Source organism: Piliocolobus tephrosceles, chromosome 1 (genome assembly GCF_002776525.5).
Source record: "Piliocolobus tephrosceles isolate RC106 chromosome 1, ASM277652v3, whole genome shotgun sequence".
Taxonomy (NCBI): domain Eukaryota; kingdom Metazoa; phylum Chordata; class Mammalia; order Primates; family Cercopithecidae; genus Piliocolobus; species Piliocolobus tephrosceles.
In genome coordinates this window covers 33,595,503-33,611,069 of record NC_045434.1, presented here as the reverse complement: position 1 = coordinate 33,611,069, position 15,567 = coordinate 33,595,503, and the positions used below count along the sequence as shown (strand labels likewise).

The following is a 15,567-nucleotide window of genomic DNA, read 5'->3' as shown; positions in this document are numbered from 1 at the left end:
GGAAATGAGATAGCAAGAAAAATGAACATGTGTATATGATTTCTTGTATATTGTATATTTGCTTAGGCAATTTAACTCTCCATTGAAGTGGAGGGGACAGTGGTATCTGCTTTTTCCTATGACTCCTGAGAATTGGGCCTGGAGTGTTTTAGTTATGTTATCTTGCTCATGCCTCTGTGCTCTCTACAAGGGATGCACTTCTTCAAAGAATATGAAGGATTGCAATCATGGTATCAGACCCTAGATGCATTGTGTATCTATGGAGACACTGGCTAGAAGAACTAATCCAGATGAACAAGATCAGGGTCAAAACTGCAGAGAGAGAAAGACTGCACTCTTCCTTTACAGTAGCCTGCCTATTTCTCTTTAAAACTTCTATGAATCAGCAAATCTCCATAGATAAACCCTTAACGGTGATCCTTCAAAGAACTGCCCAATTATCTTTAAGGAAGACATATTTGATGCTGAACATTGCTTACTATATATGAACTTTCAGTGGGGCTTGAAAGAGTGGAAACATGTAGAGGTTTTTATTCTGCTTGTTGTCTACAGGAAATTCTACACGAAAAGCCAATTTCTAATAAGATTTAAAACCTGAGAATTCCTTGAGAATATGGGGGACATATCAACATCTCTTTATATTCCCCGTAACTTTAACCTGGTGTAGTGCTAAGCCCACAAAGTAGACGTATGGTACTCAGGGGTTATTATCAACTCAAATGCCTTTAGGAGGCCAACAGATAACACAGATATGTGAGGCAGAAGGAGGTCAGACAATAGGGGATGGTGCAAACTGTGATGAAAGAGAAGGGGCATGTTCTGCCTGAATGCACACAAATTCAAATTCTGTTAAAACTCTGTGCTGACCAAAATAAATCTGCACTCTGTATTTAGCCAAAGGGTTACAAGTATTGACCTTATCAATACAGAATTATTATAATACATAATATAATAATAGTTGAATTGGATTTTCAGTTGTAATTCCCTGACTTCACTGCTTCTCCCATAACTTTGCAGTCCCTCAGAAATCAAAAAGCAGTATTTCAGTTCCTTGCAGCCAGTCTCTCAGTTGGCTGGTGTCTTATTTCAATTCTGTGAGACTTTATCTTCTTGATTTATGCAGATTTCCTTCTTCCTTTCTTTTGATCTTTTCTCTTAAAGTTTTTGCCTCATCTTTTCCTTATACAGGAAGTGACAATGCCAAGCTGTCACTGATGAACAAGTATAAAGATAACATTATCGCCACTAGCCCTGTGGACTCCAACCACCAGCAAGCCACCCTTCTCTCTCACACCTCTAGCAGCCAGAGAAAGCGGATCAACAACAAAGCGAGAGGTATGCATGTCTGATGCTAGGGTTTGCGGGTAGATTCCTTCATATTGGTAGAGGCAGGGCCATTAATATCTTCTACCCATTCTCTCACGCATGGCTAGAGGGGGTATGCCCCAGCACAGCCTTTCTGGAGGCCAGTTAAAAGCTACTTACCAAAAAAAAATGTAAATGTGCAAACCTTTTGACCAAGTAATTTCACCAACAAGAGTCTATTCTTAGGAAATAATTGGACACGTGTGCAAAGAAGTGTGTAAAAGGCCGTTCATCACAGCATTGTTTAAACAAGCGAAAAATTGGAAATAGCTTAAATGTCCATCAACAGGGAATTGGTTAACTACCTGGCACATCTGTCTGCTGCCCAGCACTTGCTATGCAGCCATTTGCAATAATACAGATCTATATTTGTTCATATGGAAAGTTGACCACCCATCTATTAAATGGGAAAAAATGAAGTTGTAAAGTAGAAGATACAGCATAATGCCATTTTTAAAGAAAGATTAAAAAACCTTTACTTGTTTCTGTGTCAGTAAACGCCAGAGAGTATACACATGAAATGTTAGCAGAGTTTATCTCTGATTTAAAGGATTTAGAGGGCATTAGAATTGTTCCCTTTACATAGTTTTATGTATTTCCTTTATTCTCTTCTGTCTTTTTTGCATTAAATATATATAATTCTAGAGCCAGAAAAAAACACAAAGATGTAATTTCCTATACCCCTTAGATAGTCTCATATTAACAGAATCATAATCTGTAATGAGGGAAATTCCCCCTTTCTTCCTATTCCACCCACTCTCCCTGGAGGTCCTCTCTGGCATGTGCCAGAAATGGCCCTAGTCAGAGGGAAGTGGGCTGGGCAGGGTAGAGCTCCACTGACTGCTGTCCTAATGGTCTACTTCTCCAACAAATCTCCAAAGGGGGTATGAGGAAGCCCCAACCCCCTTGGCTACTTCTCCCAGATTATCAGTCAACTTACTTTAATTTTTGTTGATTTTCCTATTGAACTTACCCAATGGTTTGGTATTATGAAACCAGAACTGAAAACGTTTTCTTGGCCATGCTGCTTTCATTACAGCTGGTTCCGCCTTCTTGAACCCTGAAGGGGATTCTGGCACAGAGGCAGAAAATGACCCCCAGCTGACCTTTTACACGGATCCTTCAAGGAGCAGGAGGCGTAGTAGAGGTAGGAATGATAGAAGTGGCAGAAGGTGGTAAAGAGTCTGGGGGTGAGGGAGGTGCATGAAGGTGAAGAGGTGTTGGGTTGGGTTGTGGGCTCTATGGAACAAAACCAGTTTCTGCAAGAAGAATTTTTGGACCATGACTGGTGTTTCCTACTAAGGAAGAAAGAAGAGCGTAGAGTGGAAAATATCAGAGAATCATCTCTCCCAGATAATGGCACTCTCAAACAAGTTTCCAAGTTGTTTGAAAGGCTATTTCTTGGTCAGATGACTCTCAATTTCTTCTGGAAGACTCAGTAGTCATATTTTGCTGTTTAGACAAATGAATTAAAGTTAATAAAGTGTGTTGTATGTGGAAAGATGGATACTATATGTACCCCTGCTTCCTCTACCACATTGGCCTTGGGATTGAGCTAGGTAAGGTTTGGGGCAGTGCAGTTGAGGAATGATCTATGGCCTCAAAATCTGTGTAATTGTCTTTGACCTTTAAGCCCCTGCCTGGTAGAATCACAGGACCCTGAGCCTCCAAGTTCCTTCCTTCCCCCTGGCAGGGTTAAGGTGGCTAATCCATTCCCCTCCACGTGGACAGAGCTATCCTTCCACGGAGCCACTGTGTGCCACTTCACTGTCACGATCAGTGGCTTCAACTGTGGCTATTGCGGCCACAGCTCCCACTGCCTCTCTCTTCACTGGTGTCACTGCCATACCAGCGGAGTTTGGGGCACAAGCTCCAGTCAGCTTTACCAGTTATTTGCTGTGTGATACTGGATAAGAAAACAAATTATCTGAGCTTCAGTTCTCTCACATGTCAAATGAGTCAACAATACCTTGTGCATGGAACATAGAGCTTTATCAGAATTAAATTATATTAAAATGTGCCTTTTTGGAGACTGCTAAAGCACTATGAAATCTCTATTGTTGCTGTTAGAACTCTCTATCATGCAGCCCCATATTTATACAGTGCCCCATCTTAAAGAATTTTAGGCAGAGTCCCTGTAAGATACAGTAGAGGATATTTGAGTGGCATCTCCTTGTGCTACATTTAATAACATTTTCCTCAACCAATAGTCAACCAGTGTCTCCTGAAAGATGTATAGAGTTTTACTCTCTCATACCTCCACTTGAATTCCCTTCATAACAGGTGTTCTTCCCAGAGATTGGAAGAAGCCTTTTTGATTGTAAATTCCAGTTTCTATAGGCTTAACTGCTATCAGCATAATAAAAGTTCTTTCCATCGTTTTTCTCAAGAGATAAATGGGGCCCTGGGTATTCTAATGTTGAATGGCCAGTTTCTCTGAGGCTATAATGTGGATTAGGGTCTCCCAATCTCCCTTGATACTTATTACATATTTATAGACAGTGGATACCCAACCTAGGCCCAGCTAATCCAGGCCTGATCAAAGCAGGGAGTGTCCTGCTTTAGTAAAGTCTTGTTTCAGAAAAACCCATGGTAATGAATTAGAAAGAGTTTCTTGACAGTATGAAACCGTTTCTTTTAAATACCAAGCTCTCCTAATGTATCAACTTTTTACTGCTATTAACTAGACTGTAAGCTTCTTAGGGGTGGGGAATGCCTAATTTATTTTTGCAAAGTGCCTAGTGAAGGATTTTTCCTATAACAGATGCTTGTAAGTGTTTGTTGAATTGGATTGGATATATCCATCAGACCAACAAAAACATTTTATAACCCTCCTGCTGTGGGTCAGGTTTGTGATAGGTGGTAGAAACATGAAAATATGGCACAGTGATAAGGCTTAATTTAATAATATAAATAAAGTGAAGAGAGTACTCAGAAGAGAGGATAGTTAATCCTACCTGGCAGCAATAGGAGGCGAAAAAGGAGAAAGTAATTAGAACCCAGACACACACACACACACACACACACACACTGTACCAGGTTTCTCAAAAGAGGAGAAGTCTAGGATAAGGGCATTTTAGTAAAGGAAAATAGCACATAAAAAGCCTTGGAGGGACAAAAGAACATGGTGTTTTAAAGGAAGTAAAAGTCATTCAATATGGCAGCTGTCATCAAGTTATAAATACATACGCACACGAGATGGTAAGGATGAGGCTGGAAAATGGCTAACAAAGGACCATGCACATGCCATGTGACTGAGTTTCTGCTTGCCTCAGTTGGGTGTAAGGAACCATTCATTGAAGGTTCTGAAACCAGGTAGAGATGCTGGATTATGGGTTGATGATGCGGAAAGACCATAGAGACAGGAATATCAGTAGCAAGTCATTTCAATCACACGAGAGCAGTGGCAATTGCCTGTAAACAGTGATGATTCTATGTGATAAGAGCTATAACAGCAGGGCGCACCAAGGGCTAGAACACCAAGGAATTAGTGAGAATCTGTTCTTGGAGGTTTCAGGGAAGTGTTTACAGGGAGATGTTGTTTGAGCTGAGACTTGAAGAGTAGGTGTATACCAGGCTGACAAGGTGACAAAATGGCCTTCTGTGGAGGAGGAAATAATCTGCGCAAAGTCACTGAGACATAAACCATGATGGTCTTGTCAGGGAGCAGTAAAATGTTTACTAGAATAGAGCTTAGGGTACAGGTTTGTGCGTTTCTTAGGAAATAATGTTAGAAGACCAGCAAAAGCCAGAAAGTACATGAGCTTGATTCCAAGGGACTTGGACCTGATGAAAGAGCAATGTCCTGGTCTTCTCTGCTCCGTGAAGCATCCTTCCAGGGACAGCATGCAGAATAGGTGACAGCAGGATGACCTTGAGGCAGGGGAACAGATGGATGGCTTTTACTTTGGTTTAGCTATAAGATGATATGGGTAGGGAGGGATGGAAAGAACAGATGCCAGATAAGTTTTGGACATGAAATTTGAGAAACGCAAATCAAAACTACAATGAGGTATCATCTAACCCTGGTTAAAATGGTTTATATCCAAAAGACAGGCAATAACAAACACTGGTGAGGACGTAGAGAAAAGCAAACCCTTGTACACTGCTGGTGGGAATGTAAACTGGTACAATCACTATGAAGAACAGTTTGGAAGTCCCTCATACAGCTACCATATGATCCAGCAACCCCACTGCTGGGTACATACCCTAAAGAGACAAAGATTTAATGGCATTGGTGAGGGCAGGGTGGGGGTGTGGCTTGTAAGCAAGAGGAAAGAGTTGGATATAATGGAGTTTTTAAATTTGAGAAAACAAATAGGTGGCAGTGCCATTGGCTGGGCAATGGAAGTAGTTGGAGGAGTGGGGTTTGGGAGAAGGTGGCGAGAGGAGGTGGTGAGGTTTTGAGATAAGGTGGGTCTGCATCTGAGGCCTGGGCTGGGCTGGAAACCTGTGAACGTAGGAAAATAGACTCTATTATGAAAGGATAGTAACATGAATAGAATATTTCCATCTATCAAGGACAGAGGACCCAGAGACTACCTTCTGCCTTCAAGTCTCTCCTTTCCAGCTACTGCCAACACATGCACCCAGAGGAAACTGCTCCCCTAAAGGACAAGTATATCCATAAACCAAAAACTCTTACCTGTGTTCCTGAGAACATCAGTTCCAAAGGCACCAGTGGGCCCAAAGACTGAGTAGTGCATTGTTCCTGCAGCCTGAAACCTCACCTGGATCTCCTTTTTTATCTGGCTCCACGTGTTAGTAGTTTCCTGGGACTAGGCATGCTCTCCAGCCTCTGTAACCCTCTATTGCTCCAGGAGAGCTGCCTCATAAGACTGGGGACACTAGTCAATGATACGAGCCACATCAAACCCTGAGCACTGGAGCCTGACACACAATCACCAGTTGATGAGTGTTAACTGCCACAAGGAGCATCACCTCTTACAGATCTATATCCCTCATCTGTAAAGTGGGTGGCTCCCATACAGACTCATAGGCTTATTGTTGGAAAGCAAATATTAAAAATAAAATAAGATATGTAAAACACTCAGCACAACGTCTGCCTTAATGGAAGCCTTTTGTTACTATCAGTAATAAGTATTAACACAGAAGAGAAAAAAATTCCAAAAGACCCACACATTTTGTTGTCTTGCTTTCTTACTTTCCCACATTTGTTCTGCTTCCATAAGCATAAGGCTTCCCTGCTTAACAGCATTTCATCTTCTCCCCAACAGGAAAAAAAAAAAAAGCCAAGAAACAAAAAATTAAAAAAATATAACAGTGGTACATAAAAAAATAAAGAAACAAAACACCCTTCCCTCCCTATCCCTATTTCCACCTCCCTGGGCGTGCTTCTTAATCCTCAGCAATGATTATTTCCTCCAGTGATTCCAGGACTGTGGAGAGCATCCTGGTGTGACAACGTTGTCTGCTCATATAGAACAGACGCTCCTCGTTTTCCTCATTCCAGGTCTCACAGAGTAAGAGTCACTTGGTAGAATTCTTGCCCGCAGAGTAAGCACAAGCTCTTCCAGCTCAGGAAGTTCCTCCTGGAACAGCAGTGTGCACCATGGGGGTGGAGCTGCTCTGTGCAGAGTGCCCTCTGTGAAGAGCGATGGGAGGTACAGTGTGGGATTAAAGCATCACTCCCACCCTTGGCAAATGCCTGGAGCTCAGTAAGGCAACTAGCGGAAGAGAATGCCCCCTCTATGATTTCTCCTGTGAACTTGGCCCAGGAAGACTGAAAATGGTCAACAGACTATTATTGACCTTGAGGGCCACCAGTTGGCCAAGTCCCCTCTGACTCCAGCTGATGGCATGGTGTCTGTGAGGAAGAAGGTCACTGAGGTCATGCAGCCAGAGACAGTTCCCTCCATGGGCTGGTTTTGCCAGCTGTCTCCCCTGTTTGCCAGGATGGGTGGCAAAAAGCCCAAGTTGGATTCTCAATGCCAAACTTTTTACCACCATGTATCTTGCTTTTGTCTCACTTTCAGTGGGTTCTCCCCGAAGTCCTGTGAATAAGACCACCTTGACCCTGATCAGCATCACCAGCTGTGTGATTGGCCTCGTGTGCTCCTCTCATGTCAACTGCCCTCTCGTTGTCAAGATCACCCTGCATGTCCCTGAGCACCTGATTGCTGATGGTGAGCCCATTCTTCTGAGGATGTGACCTTGCCCCCCAAAAAGGAAAGTTTTCCAGTTGGGCAAAGGCTAGAGAAGACAAGAGTCACTGTTACCTATTACTCTATCAAGGGAAAACCAAACTGAAATAAGTAAGGATTAGGATACAATTGTATTGCCCATAGATGAACTTAGAAAGCAGGTTAAAAAAATAAACTAAAGTGATCACCTCTTCTTCTCTATGCCCTCTCCCATTTTTGTTTGTTTTTAATATGTTTCTGTCTTTGAGAGAAATGCACAGCCCACTGGCTAGAGGTAGGAAGGCCCCAAGACTCCCTTAGCCTTTGAGAAGGAAAAAAGCTAAGTGGAGTAGTAGAGATGTTTAAGAATTAGCCATGCTTTAGTTTGGTATGCCTGGGTGAGAAATTCCTAATTGCAGTAACTTGCTGTAAGCCTAGAACTCAGAAGTAATAATTTGCTTTCATCCAGGGGGACCCCAATATAATGAGGGAGTAATATAGGTTCTGAGAGTCCCTGAATCATTTAAGCCCAGAGCACCTAATTGACTTGTTAATGTCTGTTCTCTGACTTGCCGTAAGGCTGCAAAGAGGTGGAGACTTCACGCAGTGTTAGAGGGCCTGCAATTCTCATAGCATGTGAAGACAGGCAGCAGCCCCTGTTCCTTGGAGGAGTGCCAGTGCCCGTGGCTGGGTCTGATGGAGCCATGCCATGGCCATCACAGGGCTCTTCTGTCCCTGTGTTCCTTAAGAACACCCTGGAAAGATGGAATGGAGCAAGGCAGCAGGAGATTCTATGGCTGGAGAGTTCAATGTCTGGCCTCACAGAGGTCCAAGTGATGGCCCAGGCTCTGTCTGCTGATCCCTTGCTCTGGGAGTAATGATGGGCTGGGATCTCTGATCGGTACTAATTCTCAGGTTGGGATTTCCTTGTCTTCAGTGGCTTGTGGACGTGTGCTGTGTTGCACACATAGGCATGCTTCCTTTCTCTCACCCTGCAGGGAGCCGCTTCATCTTGCTGGAGGGGAGCCAGCTGGATGCCAGTGACTGGCTGAACCCTGCCCAAGTGGTTCTCTTCTCTCAGCAGAACTCCAGTGGACCCTGGGCCATGGACCTCTGTGCCCGGCGGCTCCTGGACCCCTGTGAACACCAATGTGACCCCGAAACTGGTAGGCGGGAGCACCGGGCAGCGGGTAACTGTCAGAGAGATCATGCCTCTTGCAATCACTCCCTTGAAATTCAGACCATGCCTCCCAACTCCCTTGTCCCACTGCTATCTCGAGCCTAGACCATGTGGACTGCCAGCATGTGGTTGGGCCGCAGAACTTATTGGCCAAAACTGTGGTCATTTTCTGGCAGAAGACTTGGAAGTATCCTAACTGTAGTTTGAAGCCAGAAAACTCAGTTTTAGGATGAGTTCCATAACCCATTTGTCACACAGCCAGGGGATATTTAACTACTGGGGCTAGACATTTTATGATGATAAAATTAATGCATGTTTATTATAGAAAACTTTTTAAAAATTAGAAAAGTTTGTAGAAGAAAATGATAATCATCTATATTTCTATCTCCTGGATAAGTCACTTTTAAAATTTTAATGTCCTCCTTTCTGATCCCTTTTCTATGCATGATTTTTAGGGGCTTCCTAGAAGCATACTAAGTCTAGTAGAGTTTTCCTGCTTTTTCCACTTAACATTCCATCATAACTTTTCCAGAATCGTTAAATAATCCTCAAACACATAATTTTAATGGCCATTTGGTATTCCATTGTCTGTCTATATCATAGCTCATTTAAACAGTCCCCTATTATTTGACATTTAGGATGCTTTAAATTTTTAATGTTTATAAATACTATTAAAATGAACATCTTTACACATAAATGCTAGACACATTTGAAGCTATTTTCTTCAGAAGAATCTTAGTGAGAGAGTACTGGGTCAAAGAGTAGGAATGTCTTCAAGTCTGTTATACTATCAAATGGAGCTGGGGTTTCCCTGAGGGAGGGTTCAAATTCTGGTGTGGCATGAATTAAAGCTCTCCCATTGCTTCTTGGGTTCCAATACAGCCAGGAGCATGGATCTCTTATTTCAGGCTGCTTTGCACTTTCACTGTAGAAGACATTCACCTACAGTAGTCTCTACGAAGACTTGGTTTTGGTAAATTGAGTACCACAAATAGATTCTTCCCAAAGTAGTATGATCCCTTAGAGCAACGGAAAGCATTAAAGTGATATCTAAGAATCCCAAGCAAAATGTTGCTGGAGTTGGGGCCCAAATCCTGGAGCTTTTTGTACATCATGTGCAGCCACCCCCCGCCAACCCCCTCTACCCCAGCCCACCACACTCGCATTTCTTTAGGTGCTGAGGTGGAGAGATCTTAATAGAGGATGAGTCTAAGATACCTAGCCCTTACTTCTGTTATAATCTATGACTGGATCCCTCTGGGAGAGTAGCAGGTAACTGAAACATCTAAAATTCACCATCTTAGGTGTTAAAGTTGTTTTATGTGGGCCCATCACAAAGATTCTAGGCCCCCATATGGAGGAGAAAGTACAACATTTTAAACATCTGAAGTCTAAGACTGTGCTTACTTGCTGCTCCTCCCACGCTGTCAGGCAAACACCAAACCAAACAGATGGGCTGTGTACCATGCCCAAAGTTAGTGTGCTTGGGAGAAATTGAAAAGAGCTAATCTCAGAGGTGGGGGTTCTCCATGCAACTGAGCTAGTCTCTGGTACCCTAGTTCTCCAGCTGGCTTGGATTGGAAGGATTTGGGACAATCTCAGTTGTTACACTCACTTCTGAGAGAAGCTTGATCCCCAGAGGAACTTTCGATGCTCCTACTTGGATTTTAAAGAAAAGGAAGCACCTTCAGTTACATGTGAAAACAAGAGATTGGCGCTTTATGATTGGAGGGGTCTCAATGATAAACTGCCTCTATGCTTTACATTCACATTTGAATTCTTTAAGAAGTTACATGATTTGCTCAAAGTCCCACAGCTACTTAAAGCAGACTCTGTGTTTTATCTATCATGAAATCTGCAAAGGTGGGCTTATAAAGGGTTGCTTAATTTCCCCAGACATGTCAGATCCAACATATTTGTCATTCAAAACTATTTAAACAACAACCATTACTAAGCATTACTGTTCTGTGCGCCAGGAAGCTGCTTGTCTACAGCAAAGCCCTCCCATCAACTCTTCAGTCCCTTCCAGATGTCTCATTTCTAATCCTTGCTGAAAATGACTTTGGGAAGCCCCTCCCCTGCTAATGGCTTCTCAGTGTCTGTAACAATGAATGAATTTCCAATTGGAAAGACATAGAGGAAGACTAAAAATAAGATCCCAACCCCAAGACAAAACTAAGGTGCAGCATCTTCATTTTGGGTAGCAGCTGAGAAACAATACTGCAAAGACTCTCCTTTTCATGAATGCTGGAATTGGAAAGCATTGGTGATGTGGTCATCCCACACGCTCATCAGTAAGAAACTTTATCGCCTCCCACACTCCATCCCAGAGGCTTTCTCCCAAGAGCTGAGTGTGGGAATTGGCTTCAAGTCAAGTCAACGTTATTTTTGAAATCCTCTAGCTAGCTTACTTGGAAATGTCATAGTGTTGGGACATGTGCTTTCCCAGCCATACTGAGGGGTCTGCCCATATGGATGCATGGAGCTGTGCAGTGCACTTGTGTACTTTTACACACACACACACACACACACACACATACACACACAAACACACAAACACAGATGCTCAGTCACTGCAAAGGAGCAGCCTCCTCATGCCTGGAGCTCTCCTCAGGCATCCTTCCTAAAAGCATCCCCGAGGGAGTCTCTGTTTACCTGTCACCTGCACCATGCTCCAGAACACCAGGCGTGAGAGACACAATAATGCACTCCCAAAATCGTCCACATTCTCATCTCCAGGACCTGCAAATGTGTCATGTTACATGGCAAAGGAGAATTAGTGATGCATATGGAATGGAGGTTGCTAACCAACTAGCTTTAAAACGGAGATTTTGGGGGAAGATTATCTGAGTGGTCACAATGTAATCACAAACATTCTTAAAAGTGAAATAGGGAGGTAGAAGAGGTCAGAGTGGTGTGATGTGAGGACTCAAGAGCCATTACAGACTTTGAGAATGGAGGAAGGAAGCATGAGCCAAGGAATGTCAGCAGCCTCTAGAAACTGGAAAAGGCAAGAACACAGAAAATATATTCTCCCGGGTGACTGCAGAAGACCATATAGCTCTATAGACGCCTTGATTTTAGCCAAGTGAAACTCATGTTAAAATTCTGGTAAGATAATAAATTTATGTTGTTTTAAACTACTTTGTTTGTGGTATGCTTTTACTGTAGCAATAGAAAACTTATACACTAAGGAAGGAGAGAAAAGACAAAGAGAGCCTGGGCGCAGCGGCTCATAACTATAATCCCAGCACTTTGGGAGGCTGAGGGAGGCAGATTGCTTGAGCCCAGGAATTCAAGATCAGCCTGGACAACATGACGTACACCCCGTCTCTAATAAAAATACAAAAAATTAAACAGGCATGGTGGGTGGTGCAACACCTGTAGTTCTAGCTACTCGGGAGGCTGAGGCAAAAGGATTGCATGAGTCTGGGAGGTTGAGGCTGCAGTGAGCCGAGATTGGACTGTTGTACTCCAGCCAGAGTGACAGAATGAGACCCTGTCTCAAAGAAATAAATTAATAGAATAGAAAGAAAAGATAAAGACAGAAAAAGCATTGTTTTGCTCCCTCTTTATATCTTCGTTGTGCAATTTGTAGACCTTTTAAAGATGTATCAGGAATCTATGGAAGAACTGGAGCTGGAGAAAACTTGCTGATCTGTTTTTCATCCCAGCCTCCCTCTGTATTTCTATTCTAGCAACGTGCTACCTTGGAGGGATGTAATGTACCTAGAGCACTCAGCCCAATGCATGGCATATACTAAGCACTAGCGAATGCTCTTAAGATCATCAAGTGCCCAAAGTCTTTCCAATTTGAACTTGGATGCACTTGAGAAATGGTAGGCTGGTAACCCAAGGAATGCCCGCCATTCGCAATCTTCTGCTGAGCACTGGGACCTCTTCTAACCGTTCTCATTCTATGACAATTTATGTTCCTATCATTTAGCTGTCTGGTAATTCAGCATGCATGTGAGTTAGGTTCATTGCATTGACAATTTCAGAAAGCCTACTGTGTGCCCTTCCAGGTCAGCGGAGACTGGTAGGAAATGCCTAGAAAAAAATGGTTTTCGGTAGAAATAAGGATAGGTGATGTTTGAGAGCTCACTATGTGTCAAGCATTGTGTTTTACTTTGCTTATGTAATTGGAGCTTCACTGTAACACCATGAAGTAGATGGTACTCTTATTCCCATTTTACAGAGTTGTTGACTTATCTGCCCAAGATCACTTACCTAGTTTAATGACCTAGCTGGACTTCAAACTCAGGCTGCCTGACTCAGAACTCACACTCCTGACCATTATTCAAACCTGTTCCCACTGCTCAAGCTGCAGGAAAGAAACTAAGGCAGAAGGTTTAGAATTGTTTCACTTCTCTGTGACTGCAGCAGAGCCCCAGCCCCCTGATGCTTTGCCATTAGCCCCCTTTGCCAACTGCACTCTGACATTCTCTCCCACATGTCCCCAGGTTTGTAACCCCAGGTGTGCCTCTGGTTAAGTGGGGCTAACAGCAAAGCACTAGGGCTGCATGGCTTGATGCTCCCCGGATGCAGCCAGAGGTTGACTTTCCCTGCACTTTGCAAGGGTTTTTTTGTTATGGTTGTATGTTTGTTTGATTGTTTTGGTTTTGTTTTTTTGATGGAGACACAGACTACCTGGTTTCAGTGGCCTTTCTCTTTCCCCTCTCCCTGGCCTTGGTTCTGCCATATGGACAGCCGTGGAGGCTTCACACACCTGCTTTATTTCACAGCTCCCATCAATCCTGGCCACAGACCCTCATTGCCCTTTTCAAGATACATAGCTTTTATGGTTCTGCAAGGAGCATAGGCTTCCCAGCTAAATTAAGTTTTAATCTTTATCCAAGATGTTCACTGAAATCTCTTCTGTCCCAGGTCTTTCCATAGGCCAGACCCAACCATGTGGAAATGTGTAAACCTGTTGAGGGTCATCCGACCCACTTCCCAGACTCAAACCAGCTGCCCTCTTCTTTGCTTGCTCTGAACCACTGCCTCTCTCTCTAACCTTCCCTGTTTTTGTTGGTTGGTTGGTTGGTTGGTTCGTTGGTTGGCTTTTTACCTAATTTGCCAGGGTAGCTCAGTCTCAATTTTGTTCCTGATAGCTGGACTGCCCACGCATTCTACATTCCATTCTGAGACCCCATTAAAGCACATTCCTTTAGGATATTCTTTTGGCACACTTCCCTCTGACTCCCTTCCCAGAGTTGCTTGGGGCTCTTTGACCCTGGACCTGCCTCTTTTCTGATGTCTCCGCTGGGAAGGGAGACCAAACAATGAGATACTACCCAAGTCAGATATCTTACAAATATTTCCCTTTTTAGAAGGAGCACACCCAATTTCATTTCATAAAAGTCAACCCCTACATGAAGCATAGAAGTGGCTGAGGGCATTTGGCCTTGATCTGCATTTTCCTCATGGAGAACTTATGGTGAGTCCAGCCATGTCTGAGGACCCCTAGCATCAAGGTTTTTCCTTAATCTTTAAATGAGATTTGTGCCTCAGTCCTTCAGCTGTAGAATGGGAAGTGCCCAAAGTCACTGTCCATCATCCAAGGTACCTCCAGACGTGTACTATCAGGGTACCAAGCACAGATCAAGTGCAGCTGTCTCCAGACCCTGCACGACCACCTTTCAGGGCCTCTTCTCTTTGGCAGTGTGGTTGCCTGAGTGCTCCTGCAGGGCACACTCTATCTGGCTGGGCTCTCCTCTGTACCATGACACGTCTCTCCATTGGAGTCCTATGTACACCACCATGGAGTCGGTGCCTCATGCGTTCCCGCCATCTGTCACAGCAGATGCGGAGACTGTAACACTTCTAGCTTATGAGGGCATCCAACACCCTTGTGGGGTCTTTAAAATTCACAGCTAACAGTCGGAGCCTGTGCTTTCACGAAACCCCTCTTAAAGTTAAGATTTAGCAGTTGGTTGCCATAGCAACTTCCCCCATCAAGTCTGAAATCCTTTCGTTGGAGATGGCCAAACTGGTTTTGTGGAGGAATACAGACGAGGGACACTTGGTGGGTTCCAGAAATGAGGATCCTGTGAGAGGCAAATTTTGGAGATCCTCAAAATCTAGCATGATGTGTTTGAAAATTTCTCTGTTTTTTGGACTTTGGACTGTGTCTGACATTATGTGGGGGAAAGCTTTATTGGTTGTCGGCAGTATGCCCCCACATTGTAATGAGTGACGGAAGCCTCATAAGGAGATAATGACTACGAAGGCAATTTGAAAAGGTAAATGTGCTATACAAATGGTAGGTATTGCCATCATTAGGAAAATAAGGCTCGGCTTGAACTCTGAGTTGTTACTGCATTTATTTTTACATATTTTGTGGTAACTAGGTATCAAATGAGGAAGAGGACTCCCATTTTTGTCAATCCCTAATTCTAGGCAAGGCAGCTAGCCAAGACCATTCTAAGAGTCAGAGTGATGGCTTTGACAAACTCCTAAGGTTACTTCCTGCTTCTAAGTATCATGCCCATGGCTAATGTCCACACAAAGACAACCAGAAGAGTATCTTTCCCAAAAGGAAAAGTATATTTGAGACCCTGACCTATTAATTGGCTTACTTATCTGCATCTTGGGGGTGGGGTGTAAATATCTGCAAATATAGGGCACATCCTTTAATTAATTTATTTTCTACTGCACAGTATTTGTCAAAGACCTACTCATATGGGGGAAGACCAACCTCGTTCCTTGTTTCTGCCCTGTGTAGCTTATAGGGTAGCATTCATGCTTTCTTTGGAATTGAGAAGGTGTGAAGCCTTCTCAATGAAGCCAGGCTCCTGGTACTCTCTTCTTTTGCCCTCCCCAGTAATTGCCTTCTTTATCTTTCCTTTTATCAGACAAACAGCCTTCATCCACAAA

The 15,567-nt window shown here is 43.5% G+C and overlaps 1 protein-coding gene across 3 annotated transcripts in view; it reads left to right on the top strand.

Moving 5' to 3' along the window:
* ASTN1 (astrotactin 1) overlaps positions 1 to 15,567 on the top strand; it is a 320,502-nt gene that overhangs the window by 143,719 nt on the left and 161,216 nt on the right. For 2 of the 3 annotated variants that reach the window (XM_023231254.1, XM_023231253.2), the window contains exons 4-7: positions 1,189 to 1,335; positions 2,405 to 2,512; positions 7,362 to 7,511; positions 8,507 to 8,674. In XM_023231254.1, coding sequence (XP_023087022.1) covers positions 1,189 to 1,335; positions 2,405 to 2,512; positions 7,362 to 7,511; positions 8,507 to 8,674 — 573 coding nt within the window. Of the gene's footprint in view, positions 1 to 1,188; positions 1,336 to 2,404; positions 2,513 to 7,361; positions 7,512 to 8,506; positions 8,699 to 15,567 lie in introns of all 3 variants that reach the window. The other variant, XM_026447749.1, reaches the window with a different exon arrangement.